The following is a 17,831-nucleotide window of genomic DNA, read 5'->3' as shown; positions in this document are numbered from 1 at the left end:
TCTTATGTCCATCTTTTCTCCTATGTAACAATTACCATTGTCAGCACTCTCCAAAAATAAAAGATACTATAATAAGATAATAAAAGATAACCCTCCCCACATCTCTTCAGTCCCTATTTTCTCCAAGTTTTTTTTTTTTTTTTTTATGTTATGTGTAGTGTCTAAGGTGCATTAAAAGAAGGTGTATAGTGTGAGAGTGTCTCAACTTGGGACAGAGATGCTGTCCCATGGAAACCACTTCTCGCCTGTCTTGCCTGCCTAAGTGTTTATGAAGTTTTTCAATGTATATATACATATATATACACTCACCTAAAGGATTATTAGGAACACCTGTTCAATTTCTCATTAATGCAATTATCTAATCAACCAATCACATGGCAGTTGCTTCAATGCATTTAGGGGTGTGGTCCTGGTCAAGACAATCTCCTGAACTCCAAACTGAATGTCAGAATGGGAAAGAAAGGTGATTTAAGCAATTTTGAGCGTGGCATGGTTGTTGGTGCCAGACGGGCCGGTCTGAGTATTTCACAATCTGCTCAGTTACTGAGATTTTCACGCACAACCATTTCTAGGGTTTACAAAGATTGGTGTGAAAAGGGAAAAACATCCAGTATGCGGCAGTCCTGTGGGCGAAAATGCCTTGTTGATGCTAGAGGTCAGAGGAGAATGGGCCGACTGATTCAAGCTGATAGAAGAGCAACTTTGACTGAAATAACCACTCGTTACAACCGAGGTATGCAGCAAAGCATTTGTGAAGCCACAACACGCACAACCTTGAGGCGGATGGGCTACAACAGCAGAAGACCCCACCGGGTACCACTCATCTCCACTACAAATAGGAAAAAGAGCCTACAATTTGCAAGAGCTCACCAAAATTGGACAGTTGAAGACTGGAAAAATGAATGTCATCTGAATGTCTTGATTTCTGTTGAGACATTCAGATGGTAGAGTCAGAATTTGACGTAAACAGAATGAGAACATGGATCCATTATGCCTTGTTACCACTGTGCAGGCTGGTGGTGGTGGTGTAATGGTGTGGGGGATGTTTTCTTGGCACACTTTAGGCCCCTTAGTGCCAATTGGGCATCGTTTACATGCTACGGCCTACCAGCATTGTTTTTGACCATGTCCATCCCATTATGGCCAGGATGTACCCATCCTCTGATGGCTACTTCCAGCAGGATAATGCACCATGTCACAAAGCTCGAATCATTTCAAATTGGTTTCTTGAACATGACAATAAGTTCACTGTACTAAAATGGCCCCCACAGTCACCAGATCTCAACCCAATAGAGCATCTTTGGGATGTGGTGGAACGGGAGCTTCGTGCCCTGGATGTGCATCCCACAAATCTCCATCAACTGCAAGATGCTATCCTTTCAATATGGGCCAACATTTCTAAAGAATGCTTTCACCACCTTGTTGAATCAATGCCATGTAGAATTAAGGCAGTTCTGAAGGCGAAAGACGGTCAAACACAGTATTGGTATGGTGTTCCTAATAATCCTTTAGGTGAGTGTATATACACATATATACTTTTTTTTTCTATTCTACGTTGTGGTGCATTAAAAACACATGAAAAGATTAGGGGGGAATTGGAAATAATCAATTGATTTAACCATAGCAGTAGTGATAACAATAAACACCAGGTTAGTAATTCCAAAACAGCACTAACAATAATAATAATAATTATAAAAATGATAATGATGATAATGATAATAGCAACGGTGATAGCAATGATGAGAGCAACGACAATAACAACAGCAATTACAACAATAATTAAAATGAAAATAGTAATCATAACAGTAACAGTAATGATAATAATGACAATGATGACAAAAATAAAAAAAATGCAGTAATATCCGTGGGTTGATTAAAAAGATGGGAGGAGTCGGAGTTGAGAGGAGAGAAAGGATTCATAGTTGTAAGAGGTTAGAAAGTGTTGGATGGCAGAGGTCGGTTTCAGATGCGTAATTATATGGGGTAGATGTGTATTCCATTGTAATGAAGTCTGTAATAAGATGAAGACTGTAATAAGAATGTCAACTGTCTTTACTGTCCCTTTGAGATAATACTATATTATCAAAGTGACAGTAAAGACAGTTAACATTCTACTCACCAAAAAATCCTGATGAAAAAAAAATTAATAACTGTTTTCATAGGTAATAAGAAACATTTCTTGAGCACCGAATCAGCATTTTGGAATGATTTACGAAGGATCACGTGACACTGAAGACTGGAGTAATGGCTACTGAAAATTACAGGAATAAATTACATTTGAAAATATACAAATATATATATATATATATATATTAGTGCTGTCAAACGATTAAAATATTTAATCGCGATTAATCACATTAATGTCGCAGTTAACTCGTGATTAATCGCAATTAATCGCACATTTTTATCTATTCTAAATGTCTCTTGATTTCTTTTTGTCCCATTATTTTTTCTCATTTTAATGTTCTTATCAACATGGAAAAGTGGATCGGCTTACTTTGTGCAAATGATTTTTATTGAAAACAACATTGGCATATACTGTGTTCAAATTCACTCTAACATTCTCACTTGGAGCAAATAATCTCTCGCACAACGTAACACTGTCCATCAATAAAAGGGTGAAAGAAATACTGACGAGGTCCTGATATTGACGAGGGGGCGGAGAATTCGCATTGTCTGTGTGTGTGTGCCATCATCAAGTGGTATTTCAGACTGGACGTGCTGCGATGATGATAGCTCAGTTCACAACGACAAAACACACAGATCACTTTGGTCTTTTCAATGGAACCATTTGGCAACTTTTTAAAAGTAAACTTTCCATTCAGAATCTTATTGGCATCCATTTCGGCGTCTCGCGCTCGTCATCCACTCAAAACGTAACGTTAACCAAATTTGGCCGGCTCGCAAGCCTAAACAAGTGTGTGTGGCGTGCCTGTTGTTTTGTTTCCGGTCTAGCTAGATCCGCTTGCGCTTTGGTCGACGAAGCAACAAAATGTCCTCGCGTGGCGCAAGCCATTGAAATAAATGGGTTTCATAGCACAGCGCCGCGCATGCCGCGTCCTGTTGCAAAAGCATGTGAATAAAACTACAAAGTTTGCTAGGCCAAAAAGACCGTTAATCGCGCAATAAAAAATTAACGCCGTTAAAATAGGTTTGCGTTAACGTTGTTAATAACGCGTTTAACTGACAGCCCTAATATATATATATATATATATATATTTTTTTTTTAAATAATATTGCTGTTTTTACTGTAATTTTGGTCAAATAAATGCAGCCTTAATGAGCTTTCATTAGTCCATTACTGAGAAGCCAGTCAAGAGCCTCGGCAAGCTCTTTGACTGTAGCCTCAAAGATTCTGCCTCCATCCAGAAAACCAGCAAAGAGCTTGAGTCTTGGCAGGGTGGACAAATCAGGTCTACCTGGGAAGTTCAAGGCCTGGATTTACCAGCATTCTATCCTGCCTCAGATCTTGTGGCCCCTGCTGATGTACGAAGTGCCCATAACAACTGTAGAGGCCCTGGAGAGAAAGATCAGCAGCTATCTGCGTAGATGGCTTGGGTTACCTCGCAGTCTGAGCAGTGCTGCTTTGTACGGCACCAGCAATGTCCTGCAAATCCCAATTAACAGCCTTTCTGAGGAGTTCATGGTGTCAAGAACACAGGAAGCATGGCAGTATAGAGGGTCCAGGGATCCAAAGGTGGAAGCAGCTGGCATACAGGTGTGAACAGGCAGGAAATGGAGTGCAGGAAAATCGCTGGAGGTGGCTGAGTCACGGCTGAGGCAAAAGGCACTGGTGGGGCCCATAGCAACAGGGCGTGCAGGCTTTGGCTACTTCCCGGTAACAAGAGTTGACAATGCTCAAGGTAAAGAGCGTCAACACCTTGTTCAGGAGGAAGTGTGGGCAGGCGTGGAGGAAGTCAGAGCTAGCAGGATGGTGGGAATGGGACAGCAAGGAGCTTGGACTAAATGGGAAAATGTTCGGCAACGTAAGATCACCTGGGCCGACATCTAAAAAGGAGACTTCCATCGTATCAGGTTCCAAACTGTCTATGACGTCCTACCAAGTCCAGCAAACCTCCACATCAGGGGCAAAATTGAGACACCTTCCTGTCCCTTTTGTCCAGGAAGGGGATCCCTAGGCATCTTCTTAGTAGCTGTCCAAAAGCCCTTGGAGATGGGCGCTATCCCTGGCGCCATTACCAGGTGCTTAAGGCAGTTGCTGAGAGCATAGCCACAGCCATTAATACCATCAAGGGCCACCACAAATCAAGGACCATCAAGTTTCTCAGAGTCGGAGAGAAAGCCCTTCCACAACCCAGAGCAAAGTCTGGCCTCCTCACTACTGCCACTGATTGGCAACTGGAAGTAGATCTTGGTAAACAGCTAAAGATCCCAACCAGAATAATATCCACAAGGCTTCGTCCAGACATGAATATTGTTTCAGATATTACCAAGCAATTGATCTTATTGGAGCTCACTGTGCCTTGGGAAAAGCGCATGGACGACGCCAATGAGAGAAAGCGCGTCAAGTACCAGGAGCTAGTTGAAGAGTGTAGGAGGCAGGGCTGGCAAACCAGTTGTGAGCCTCTGGAGGTGGGCTGCAGAGGATTTGCAGGGCGATCACTCTGCAACGTGTTTAAAATCCTAGGCATCACAGGGGAAGCTAAGAGAAAGGCGATTAGATCCGCAACCAAAGCTGCAGAGAAAGCCACAAGGGGGCTTTGGATTAAGAGGGCAGAACCATGGGCAATTGCAGCTGGGACACAGGCCGCGGTCTGATCAACTCCGGCCGGGTCCCCTGGGCGAGGGTGTCTGATGTTGAAAGACCCGAAACACCCAATGACCCCAGGATACATCACTGATGATGTGTCCCAGTGTATCTGCATGATGTATCCTTTACACTGTTTTTATTGTAATTTTGGTCAAATAAATGCAGCCTTAATGAGCATAATTCTTAAAAAAAAAAAAAAAAAAAAAAAAAATCTTACCAAACAAAACATTTGAACAGCATTCTACTCTTGATTTCCCATTACTAACAAAGTGCACCTATGGAGATTGAAATGCTACCGAAATGGAGAAATGGAGAGATATGCTTGTATGTATATCTGAGGAACACATTCATATTCCTGTCCTCACCTTAATCTCTTTAACAATGAATTTAGAACTGTAATTTAAATCAAAATGACAGACAGCACTAATCCTGAAATGGGCATGAAATGTGTTAGTTGTTGTCATCTTAATTATCCCCTTAAGCTTCCATAAGCCTCCTCATAAATGCCAAAATGATGCATCTATGACGCTTCACCTCCCTCAGGGTGGGAGCGGGCAGATTCTTAAATACCGCAGGATGGTAATTTCAGCTAAGTTTTTTCAGGCATTGCAGGCAATGAAACATTGTTACATTTTTATCAGAGCATGGCAGGATCTAAATCCACTGTTATTAGAGCAGAAATGTTTCTGAATTAAATTGTCATTAAGTATTGGAGGCAAATGAACACCACAAACCTCATCAAGCGATTTTGTGTCAAGATTCTGCACGTCACTGAGCTGGCACTGGGGTTGCAAAGCCAATGGCCTGTGACACTTTTATGTGCAAATTAATTTCCTCTAAACAATCCAAACTAATGAAGTATTCTGGGAGGGCCGCTTGATTAAAGTTGAGGTCTAATGCATCTGAAAGTGGCTCGGCCCAACTACCCCCTTTAATAGATGAGCTGAAAGTTTCAATGCAGAATAAAGCAGCTTGAAATGAAATCACTGCTTGTTCTAGTTCAGTCTTCTGTGTGGGAAAGACAGCTCGCCTCTCTCCGCGAACAACCTCACTGTGAGGAAAGACGGGTAGTGATGCTGATCTCCTCTCTGTTCTCACATGGGAATTGGAGCTTTGCTGACTTCAGTATTTTGTTACACGAACTACAAAGATAACCCAAAAATAACGGCCTTGTTTCTGCTTCACATCTCTGCTAAACTAAAAGAGGATGATAGTATAATTAGAGAAGTGCTTCATCTTTCAGCTGTCTATTGGATATTTAAGCATGAGTGCTGTTTTACTTAGTGTCTTCACAGCTGTGATTTGACTGCAGGTAATGCGTAACCATAGGTTAAATATCAGCACTATTGGGATGCTGGTTGTCCAATCAAATTAGAGTACACTGGGACGGTGTATAAAAAGCTGTAGATAATACTAAAATGAAGTCAGCAACTTTAACTTCCATTAAACCAGTGTTTCTCAATCCTGCTCATCTCAGCACAATTTGGATGTCTGATTCAACCCATCAGCTCATTAGTACAGTGCTCCATGACCTGAAGACATTGTAAGGGTACATCAGGTTACTGAGACACCTAAAATGTGGGCCATCAGCAGCAGGATTGAGAAACATGGCACTAAAATAAAAAGAAAATACTATTGACTTGTCCTGTCAATCCATTCCAAATTATATCTAAGCTTTTGAGTTTATTTACAGTAATGTAAATAAATATTACATTATTTTACAGCTACCCCTCCAAGTCTGTGCATGGCAGTATAAGCAACACTACCGTTCAAAAAGTTTGGGGTCAATAAAATGTTAACATTTTCTTGAAATACGTCTGCTCACCAAGGGTTTATCAAAAGCAGTAAAAACAGTAACATTGTGAAATATTATTACAATTTAAAATACATTTTATATACATGTAATTTCTATGATTAATTTTCAGCATCATTACTCCAGTCTTCAGTGTCACATTGAAGACATTTCTTACAATTATCAATGTTGAAAACAGTTGTGCCACTTAATATTTTTGTGGAGACTGTGATACATTTTTTACAGGATTCTTTGATGAATAGCATTTATTTGAAATATATATATTTTTGTTACATGATAAATTTTGTTACTGCTACTTTTGATCAATTTAATGTGTCCTTGCTTAATAAAAGTATTCATTTCCTTCAAAAAAAAACAATGGTAGTATTATATATGTACAATAATAACAGTGAAAAGTAATCTATAATCAAAGTAGAAAAATCCAGCAGAACACTGCAGTCTGACCTTTGAAAGATATTGTGTCTTGTCCTCCAGTGTTTTATTTAAAGGGGTGGTTGATTATGATTTCACTTTTGTAACTTTAGTTAGTGTGTAATGTTGCTGTTTGAGCATAAACAACATCTGCAAAGTTACAACGGTCAAAGGGAGATATTTTCTTTTAAAGAAATTGCTTTTTAAGGACTACAACAAACCGCTGGAAGGGACTACACAAGCTTCCTCCCGAGTTAGTGACATCACAAACCCTAAAATTGACATAAACCCCGCCCCCAGGAACGAGATTTATAGATTATCATGACAGAATATGCTAATCAATGACTAGAAGATAACTACACATAAGATACATAAATTCATCGACTAACCATTCAGAAATGTCCTGTTGCATTCTACATGTTGTCACTTCTTGAGTCTCTCCATCTTTGTCTGACTCCGGTTTGAACATAAAAAGCTAAAAGTTTTTGAAATTTTCAGTGCATGTCTGCAGGATGTAATCAGAGATGCTAACACATGAGCTCTAGAAGCTCCGCCCTCTGTGCCGGGAGCAGCAGCTCATTTGCATTTAAAGGGACAGACACAAAAACGGTGCGTTTTTGCTCACTCTTTAAAAAGTGACAATTTTAACATGCTATATAAAAATATCTGTGTGGTCTCGACCTCCTCTAGTCTTTAATTAGAACACAGGGCAGAGAGATGTTGCACTTACGTGTGACAAAGTTGGCGATGACAGTGCCACTGGTGAGAGGACCCTTGGTGGCATAAAGGGCAAGTGAGTAGGTGGTGCTGGGAATGAGCTGACTCAGCTGGTGCTCCTGCTTGCTACCCTCCACTAAGAAGGTGTCTGCCGTAACTGGAAAGATAAGTTCCATTAGTGCAGATGCAAGTGAAAAACTTTTTGTTTGCAAATATTCTCAAATTTAAATAATTAGAAAAAAAATCATCCATTATAACTGAAATTCAAAAAAATAACTTAATTGGCATTTAAATAGCAAACATTACACATGTGTGGCGACAACAGTTTTATCATACAAAAATACTCAATATTACAATACCTGACTGTATTAATATGACCACGAACTGCATTGGCTCACCAATATACAATATTATTAACATTAATGACAATTTTGGTTTTCTAAATGTACTTTTTGGATGGTTTCATGCTCTCAGAAGAAAACAAATCACTGTACAAATAATCTGTGGTCAGCACAAACCATGTTTATCCTCGATGTAGGTGAGACCATATTTAACATAGTCTTGATTGTATTTTTTATTTGTTTATTTATTTACCTGGCATAAATTTGCTGATGATTTTTTTAAAGGATGACAAGCAACCTGTCCATGTTGGCATCTACCTAATTTGGCAAGCTTCTACTAAGTGAAAGATTGATTGTATGATGTCAAAAAACAAAAGATAGAGGAAACTTTTTCTTCGCCCCTTTAAAAAGTTGATAAGCCAATTTATTTAGCCATCCTAACTACCCATGATTATATGGTTAATTGCATTTCATTATTGCCATTGAGTGAGATCCATTTGCATATGCGCATTGTTTTGTTTTGGGGTTTTTTGTCTGCCGCTTGCAGACCTGAAATGGCAAAGCAGCGTATCTTTGTCCATGAGAAAATAAGTTACATTTCGTTTAGTGTTTATGGCTACTGCTTTTGGGATGTGATTTAAAGAGTAAATGATGCTGATGAAAGTTTTACAGAGATGTGTTTCCCTTCATAAGGCCTCCACATACCTTGGTTACGGGTGAGGGTGAGCACGTAGTTATCAACACTGGAAACAGGGGCGTTCCAACGCAGCAGAGCCCCCTGAGGTGTGACATTCAATGCAGTGAGCTCCATAGGCATGTCCATAGCTGTGTGGAACAGAAGATTACGTGCAGGTTACAGACAGACATTCTTAGATAAGCTCAGCCAAGGTAATTGGCAGCCGTCTCATCTTTACCTTTTTTTCCCTGTGCAAACGATATTCAGCGGCAATTTAAAATTAGAGCACCTCAGCAGCTTGGAACTAATTTGTTGTGATTATCTGGCTGAAGAAGATCACAATTTCCTTAATTAGCCGACATCGAGGGGGAAATTAGACAGTCAAATGTGTGCAGAGCTCATTCTCAATAGCATTTCCATAAAAGTGAGTAATGAGAAATGTTGTTCTCCGTAATCCTCTATCCATGCTGTGACTTTCACAGATGGCCTTTCTTTTTTCAGACAGGAAAAATCTCACTCTCCTATTTGCACTGTGGCGTATGTCCTCTAAGATGAGGTCAGTGGACTGTAATCGCACATTACCATCTTCCCATCCTGTCCCTCGCACATTTTTGTTCTGCCAGCCTCTCTAGCAATAGCCATATCACTTCTACAGCTGTAGAGATCTGACCCTCCCATTAGATTCTGTTGACTCTGTTCCAAGAAATTGTAGGCCCTCTCACAACCTTCCAGAGAAGCTGATCTCTGTTGCCTGACAGCAGTTCAGAGGCAAAATCCCCCAATTCCTCATCGCACCTTCCCCTCGCTCTGCATTACCGTGTCTTGACATGCCCATGCGCTGACAGACTAGGAGGAGAATATTAGTTTTCCCTTATGTAATGAAAGTGAACTTGATGATCCCTAGTAGGTCATTAGGCAGAGCTGTGAACCAGAACATATCCATGAACCAGATCCATCATGTTATATCAACCTCTCTTGTCACTCTTAACATTACAGCTGAAATAAGCCAGACTTTTCTCTATATCCAATTATTATTATACAGCTCTATGGAATACTTGATTCTGATTGGTCAATCGCGCCATCCAGCGGTATGTCATTCCCCGATAACAACCGCTGAAAACAGATAACACAGGCTGAAGTCAGCAGCGATATATATGCGTGCTAGGAACGGTTTAACTTCGTGGAAGTTATGCGTTTGGTGAGCTAATAAAATATTAAAACTCTGTCGAATCAATATTTTGTGTAGTTATTTAATTATGTCTTCCAGTATCGTGGACTCGCTCTCTCTTGTTTCATACAAACGCAGCTTTTATAATTATTTATGTGGCGAAATGCTGTGTAATAAGTGGTATGACTGTATCGTATTCCTTAAATGTCTGTCTAGTTTGAACATGCCACGCTAGCAAATGCTCTCTCCGTGGAAGCTTTGCGTTTAAAGACCTAATAAAATGCTTCGACTCAGATCAATATTTTCTGTCAAATGATTCACTTATTTCGCAAGTAGCCGTGTAATAAGCGCCCTTCAGGCTGATAAAAGACCCCTCCGCTTCGCATCAGGGTCCTCATCACCCTGTCAGGGTTATTCTGAGATAACACCCGGCTGGATGTACTTTATCCCTTACATAATAAGCTGTTTCCAAAAGATGCATTTTTAAAAAGAAGATCAACTTGTCACTTTGCATTGTTACTGCACTGGCGAGATTTGTCAACACGGGCAGCTTGAGATTGTTTGCATGTCATATTTGTTTTAGCTTTGAACAAAACTGTCAGGCTTTAAGTTGCAATGGGGAGTGTAGCTGTGTTTTGATGTAGGCACACACTTCCTACCTAGTTATTATTAAGCAAGTCAGCAGTCTTTAAGCAAAGGCCAGCATCTGTTTGTTCTATAGTACTACATCCAATGATATGACTAATTAGTTAACTTCCTAGGCTCGAGACATAGACTAATTAATTCATTTCAGTGATATAATGCACAGCTGGGACAAAGACCATTTTTTTCCTGGAGATTTGGCTATTGAGACGCAAAGTTACAAAGCAATACACTGAGAAAAGGTTCACTTGGCTTTCATACACTAACCGTGCATATGTATTAATTTGTGTGAAACATGGAAAGTTGAAATATTTAATTATATAATATTTTTATAGATATAATTACTTTATTTATTATATTTATTTATTTTCTATATTATATACACAAACACTACAGATAAAATATATAATTATAAATACTAAAAATATTTGTATATATACACAAATATATATTTATAATAATATAAAAACACTCTATATATATCATAAATTCATAAAAAGTAAAATACATAGATAATTATTTTTCAACCATTTATATACTACCGTTTAAAAGTTTGGGGTCAGCAATATTTTTAAGGTTTTTGAAAGAAGTCTCTTGCGCTCACCAAGGCTGCATTTATTGTCAGGGTTCTGTCACTTCTGTCTAGTCTATTTCTTGGTTTTGTGACAGAGCCCTGACGCTCCTGTTTTGCCTTGTCTGTGCCTTGTTTCATGTACTTTCATGTCTTGTCTTGTGCAGCACGCAGCTTGTGTTTTACATTCGTTGTGTGCTTTCATGTTGACATGTTTTGTGTGAACACGTGGCTTATGAGTGTTCTCATTAGCTGCGTGTTCATGTCTTGTTTTGTGTGAGCACATGGCTGGTGATTTGTTTTACTGGCCATGTGCTTGTGTTTTAGGCCATGTTTACACGGAAACGATCTGAAGAGAAAACGCAAAAGTGGCGTTTCGTTTTCACTTTTTATTCTGCGTTTAGACGAGCGTTATGGGGGGGAAATCTGCGTGCATATGGAGACGCAAAAGTGTTAGAAATGCGATGTAGTATGCACTCCAGGCGGCTAGGTGGCAATGTGAAGCACTGCCACACAACAACAACAAGTCCGTGCGCCTGCGTACAACCTTCCTTCTACTTCTCTCCCTAGTAGCGCGAAATTGAAAAGACTCTTGGACGTTTATCAGAGCTGCTGCTAGGGCAACTTGAAGGTCTGACGTATGGAAATAATCCAATAGCACGCATGCCTGTGACGTAAATGCGTACGCGACGAGAGCCGCCATGAGCAGATTTGCGTTTTTACCCGTTTAGACGGAAACGCAACGGTGGAGCGTTTTTAAGATTTCCACTTTGGAGGGTGGTTTCACTTTTTTGCGTTTTTAAGCCCCCAAAACGCCGTTGCCGTGTAAACGAAAGGCACATCCGATAAAATATTTTTACGTTTTCACCCGGAATCGTTCTCGTGTAAACAGGGCATAGTCATGTTTGGTGAGCACATGGCTTTTCATGTTATGTTTCCTTGTGCCATGTGCTCTCCTGTTGATTGTCTAGCCCCGCCCATCTTGTTACCTGTTTTATTTGCCCCACCTGTCCTCCCTCGTTACCTGATTGATTAATTTGCCCCACCTGTCCTCCCTCGTTACCTCTCTTGTTTGTTCTCCCTATTTATTCTCCTTGTGTCTGGAGTCCTGTGCTGTTTCGTTGTTGTATGTAACGTAGACTTACCATGTTCCGTACACTTTTAGCCTATCACCGCACGTCAGCGACCACTCCTCCGTTTCTGAGAGCAAGACTAGCATGTTTGTGTGATCATTCTCCGGGGGAATACCCATTGATTGGTCCACACCTTGATTGATGTCTTTTGGACCAATAGTTTTTGAGAAAAGTGGGGAAAACTACCTCCTCCACCTGTGTACGGAAGATGATAAGCGTTAACGATGTTCCGTACAGGCTTATAATGGTGTTCCGTACAGAGCGAATAACTTATTTTCAACGGCGAAATGGAAAATTAACCGGTCAACTGATTAATTTTAATGTTAAAATATTTAATCATGTAACAATTTATGTTAATATTAACTTAATTGACCCTTTATGAATATAAACATCATCACTGCACTGCTGACAGACGTGCAGCCTTTTTTGCTGCCTGAGAGTGGCGCCAAACGGTCATCGGCCGCAATCGTTTAAAAATCCCCATTTCACAGCATTTAGTCAACAAAAGGGTAATATATTTAACAATTTGTGATAGCATAATATTCATTAAATAAAGACTGTTATACTGGGAAAAGCATAAATGAAATTGAAATGTACATTTTCGTTGCTCTAGTTGTCTCCCCACCCAAGCCGCTGTCTGAAGTATAGCTTGCCCACGGGCAATTTTCAAGCGAAGTGGGCGCACCTGGCAAACTAACTGAAATATCACTGGAACATACAGCTGGAGTGTCTCTGTTTTGATCGGGGATGAAAGAGGGAGAAATGAAGACGACACAGATATGTATTTTGTGTATGACCTAGAGGTATTTATTCAGCGATCGGCGGTTAAAGTTAATCTGTACGGAACATCGTTGTTGTACGGAACATGGTTAGTCTACGTTACCTGCTGTGTTACCCCATGAGTCGAGTCGAGTCGAGTCCCCTACGGGGTAGTTTTGATTGTATTTTTGTTTTGTTATTATCATTAAAGAACCCATCATCTCTGCACCTGAGTCCTCGCTCCTTTCACCACCACCAAACCTGACATTTATTTGATAAAAAAATAATATAGTGATAATGTGAAATATTATTACAATTAATCCTGTGATGGCAAAGTAGAATTTTCAGCAGCCATTTATAATAGGCTGATCTGCTGCTGAAGACACATTTCTCATTATTACCAAAAATGTATTGTTGAAAACTGTTGTGCTGCTTAATATTTTTAGGAAAACGTGATCATTCTTTTTTCAGGATTATTTGAAATAGTTGTTTTCACTGTCACTTTTGATCAATTTAATGCACCCTTAATGAGTAAGAGTATTAATTTATTTTTTAAAAATCGTACTTTTACTTTTGAACAGTAGTGTGTGTGTGTATATATATACAGTATATGCACACACACACACTTACATTTTACACTAAGAATAATCCTCATTAGAATGATCGAGACTATTAATAAACAGGGTAAAGATCATATTTATGCACAACATATTGTGCATCTGATGGACATTGTCTGCAAAAGAAAGATCTGTACATCTAAGTAAGAACACTTCAATTATGAGTGAATTAGACACAATCCTTTCATAGTACTAGCTGGCTGTCACCGCCGTGTGGTGCTGTTCAAGTACGATGGCAGGTGAGCATCCCTGCTGATCACTGATTCCATTAGTAAAATTTCATTTCACTTCTGCGAGATGGCTGGCAGCCTCCCAGAGGACGGGCGGAACGCACAGGGTGAGAGATGGCACTCATCACATGGTAAATGATGTGCATCATTCCTCAGTCTGTCATCCATGTTTCTATCAAATCAAAGTTCTGTGACGAACGAGGCTATGAGAGCACATCCTTCACGAAATACCAAAAGACATTTCCTAGGGTAAATTACAGTACATGTCTGGAGAATGCGCAGTGGCATATTAGTCTCTGAGTAACTGACTGAGAGCAGAAATACCTGTGAACACAGTAGTGGTGATGACCTTGCTCTCTTGACTTCCTCTCACTGCGTTCAGCTTGATCTCGTACTCCATTGCTGGGTGGAGGCTGGTTAGGGTGTAGTTGGTGACATCATTGTCAATCACCACATTGTCCATCCTACCTGTGAGGCGATCACAAACAGTAATGCTGGCTTATTTGTCTTTGTTCAACATGCTTTAAATATACTACGGAGGAATTACCTTTTGGTGATTGGTAAGACATTTTGTAGTAATCAAAGGGTGCGAGTGGTTGAATCCATGATATGGTTACAGATTCCTCGGTGACATACAGCACAGTCATGTCTCTGGGAGGATCCATTCCTGCATCATGGGGGACAAGATGACCATGAGTGAGAAAAAAAGTATATTTGATTTAGATCTACACTACCGTTCAAAAGTTTGGGGTCAGTAAGGTTTTTATTATTAATTAATACTTTAATTCAGAAATGATGCATTAAATTGATCAACAGTGACAGTAAAGACATTTATAATGTTACAAAAGATTTCTAATTCAAATAACAAATTTTTTTGTTGAACTTAAAAAAAAATCCTGAAGAAAATTTTTACCACAGTTTCCACAAAATATTAGGTAGCAGTACAATATCAGCATATCATGATTTCACTGAAGAGACTGAACACTGGAGCAATGTCTGATGAAAATTCAGCGTTGCCATCACAGGAATATATTGTGTTTTAAAATGCATTAAAATAGAAAATGGTTATTTTAAACTTTAATAATAATTCACAATATTACTTTTTTTTACTGTATTTTTGGATCAAATAAATGCAACCTTGTTGAGCATAAGAAACTTCTTTCAGAAACTATTTAAAAACCTCACTAACCCCAAACTTTTGAACAGGAGTTTAAGTGTACAGATGGTGCACTCATAAAATCAGCACTCGATAACATTACGCTGATAGTAGAAATGCACTATTTATGCACTACTTATTCGGGGACTGAAAATTTCCAATTACAGGGAACTACCAGGACAAAATTAGCAGTATTCATTTGGTCATGTGATCTCAAGGCGTCTGCACCTATAAGGTGCTGCATGTAAAATAAATATTATATAAATATATTACATTATACAATTGATTGATATATTGTTATTATTATTATATAGTCTCCATTGTATTTGCATGCTTCATTTGTTATTCATTTCAATGGAATAGTTATTGTAATTCTTTTCTCATGTCATTTATTTCCTATTTATGTTTGCCAACAGGCCCTAGAAAGGAGGAGGAGTATGAGTATGCTGGACAAACGACACTCTTCACAAGGACATTTACATTGTTATTGTCTGCCGCTGTCCAGCAGGGACTCTTTCATGATTTGTTTATCTGTCCCAATAGCTCTTAGCATCGCGAAAAGCAAAGGTTAGACCGCCTCTGAAAAAACAGCTAAACAGACTAACAGTGGTTCTGGAGCTTTCTGACAATTGAAAGGGAAATAAACAGATTTACTCTTGCAATTATTGAAGTGGCCAGTCCTTAAAACGAGTGGAAAGCCATTCACACCTCCCCATATTCATTAGACTAATGCATTCAATTCATAAACTATGGGTGGCAATTCATAAACAGGTTGTCAACCTCATTTAAATGCTTTCAGGGTAAAATATTCCTCAGTAAATGAGTCGTGATTATTCATGTATGCATATCTTAATTTATTTTCCACTCTCAGCAGAGCAGTCAATAAATATATTTTCAGACTTTGAATAAAGGGCACAAAGAACAACTTTTTTCAGCCCATTCCATCTCCATTTATTCCATTTTGTATTGTTGAGCATATGGTGACCTTCTTCACTTATGTTAATGTAAAGAGAGTTAATGAGTGAAAATATGGTTTCTAACTAAAGCAGGAACATGTTGAAAATGTACTAAACACATTTCTAAGCAAACAGGCTTTAAAACACACTAGACGACAAAATGTGAAAGTACTTAAAGTGCCCACGTACAAATCATGTTATTATAATAATAATATCATGTGAAGTAAAAGTTGAAACTTTTACTTTTTTTTTTAACTACCGGTAATCAAGCTGCTGTGCAGGTGTTCCTCTGCAGAGCTCATATCTATGTTTAGAAATAGCTCCGAGACAATATCTCCTTTGGCAACTGCAAATATCAGTTCACTGACAGAACAGCTGAATAATTCTTGACACCTCCATATTCAGAGAGAGGTAATTAGAGGAGGATTACACAGTGTTGAATTAATTAAGACACAAAATGGTGAAAAATCTGCTGTGCAGCTGTGTGCAAGTATCATAATGGGGAAATCCAGCAGGTAGAGACGCGCACACTCACAAATGACTGTCTAGTGAAATTGATAAAACCGAAACAAAATGTAAAAACCTTTACATTTTAAATAAATAAAAATAATAAAAATAAGCACTGTGAATCTAGTGTGAGCATGCAAATGTTAAACTTTCCGTAATCGATTTCCACAAACTAAAGCCAATGCTCTCAAAACATTTAACACAACCATTCAAATAGACTCTTAATTTAGTCAAACGCTTCATGATGAAGCACATTATTGTCAGTACCATTATGAAGTACAAATTTCATTTTTCTTTTCTATACAGATCGTTCATTCTCTTGAAATTTCTGTAAATTTACATATTCATCATCCCTCTAATTTCTGTTAACCCAGAGAAGTTTATTCACATCAAACAACACACGTTTCTCAAGTGATGAATTTAAGGAAAGAACAGTGTGAATGGCGAATCCATAAAAGGCACAAATGTAGTACATCACTGCAGGCCTCTTTTATTGCTCTTTCTTACGACTTTCTTACGTTGCGGTTGAACACTTTATATATTTAGGAAGAGAAGAACTCAACAACTGGATTCAGAAATGGAGAATATGGCAATAGGCCACCATCCATAAATAGGTTTTCACTGATGACTCTTATATAAATAGCAAAGTCATGATAGTTGACAATTTCATAAATTGAACTTCCTGTATTGTGTACATTACAAACCCAGCAGGTCTCAATACAGTGCTATTTGACAGCATACCATCATGTGCTTTTGAGAATATGGCATTTTAGTTGTGTGTCGACTGTTTTTGAATGCAAGAAGCATGGATCAGATAAATTTGAAATGTTTTATGAAAATGGTGCATGTACCATTTTAACGTGGTGCATGTACCACTTTAGTGTACCATTTTAACAGGGTTAACATTCTTATTTGCATAATTGCAGTGTCAGTGTCATTGGACAAACACAGCAGCAATCCGTTTACATAAAGTCTCAAGTATTGCAGATCCTCATATAATACATTGGCGACTGTACTCTCAAGTTTTTCCAGACAAGACTTTTCCGACTATAAAGGTAAAAACGATACGGCCTCTTCTTCACTCAAACTGTTGTGTTTTCCGTTGCCATTTGCCGCCTCAAACGTTTATGCAACGTTTCCCTGACTGTCCAAAGCATGTGAATATAAGGCCCACTATTGGCTGTATATTTCTAAGCATCTAGCTGTAACATTCTAACACTGTATTGTTTCACACAAGTGTGTAACGTTCCTCCAGCCTGAGTTAGAAGCAGGGTTTAGAACGACAAAAACCTGGGATTAAGCACAGTGTGAAAAGCCCTTCTGTTTAGGAAAAATGCATGTGAAATTGTTTTGAGAGCATTGG

The 17,831-nt window shown here is 38.9% G+C and overlaps 1 protein-coding gene across 1 annotated transcript in view; it reads right to left on the bottom strand.

Annotated features, from left to right (window-relative positions):
• tnr (tenascin R (restrictin, janusin)) overlaps positions 1–17,831 on the bottom strand; it is a 169,596-nt gene that overhangs the window by 17,031 nt on the left and 134,734 nt on the right. Inside the window, exons 14-17 of the mRNA XM_056236462.1 lie at positions 14,397–14,516; positions 14,174–14,317; positions 8,759–8,878; positions 7,726–7,869 (exon numbers count right to left, since the gene is read on the bottom strand). Of these exons, the coding sequence (XP_056092437.1) occupies positions 7,726–7,869; positions 8,759–8,878; positions 14,174–14,317; positions 14,397–14,516 (528 nt within the window). The remainder of the gene's footprint in view (positions 1–7,725; positions 7,870–8,758; positions 8,879–14,173; positions 14,318–14,396; positions 14,517–17,831) is intronic.

The sequence above is a fragment of the Rhinichthys klamathensis genome, unplaced genomic scaffold (assembly GCF_029890125.1).
Source record: "Rhinichthys klamathensis goyatoka isolate OS25496 unplaced genomic scaffold, OSU_Roscu_1.1 h1tg000446l_1, whole genome shotgun sequence".
Classification (NCBI taxonomy): Eukaryota; Metazoa; Chordata; class Actinopteri; order Cypriniformes; family Leuciscidae; genus Rhinichthys; species Rhinichthys klamathensis.
This window is presented reverse-complemented; position numbering and strand designations above follow the sequence as displayed.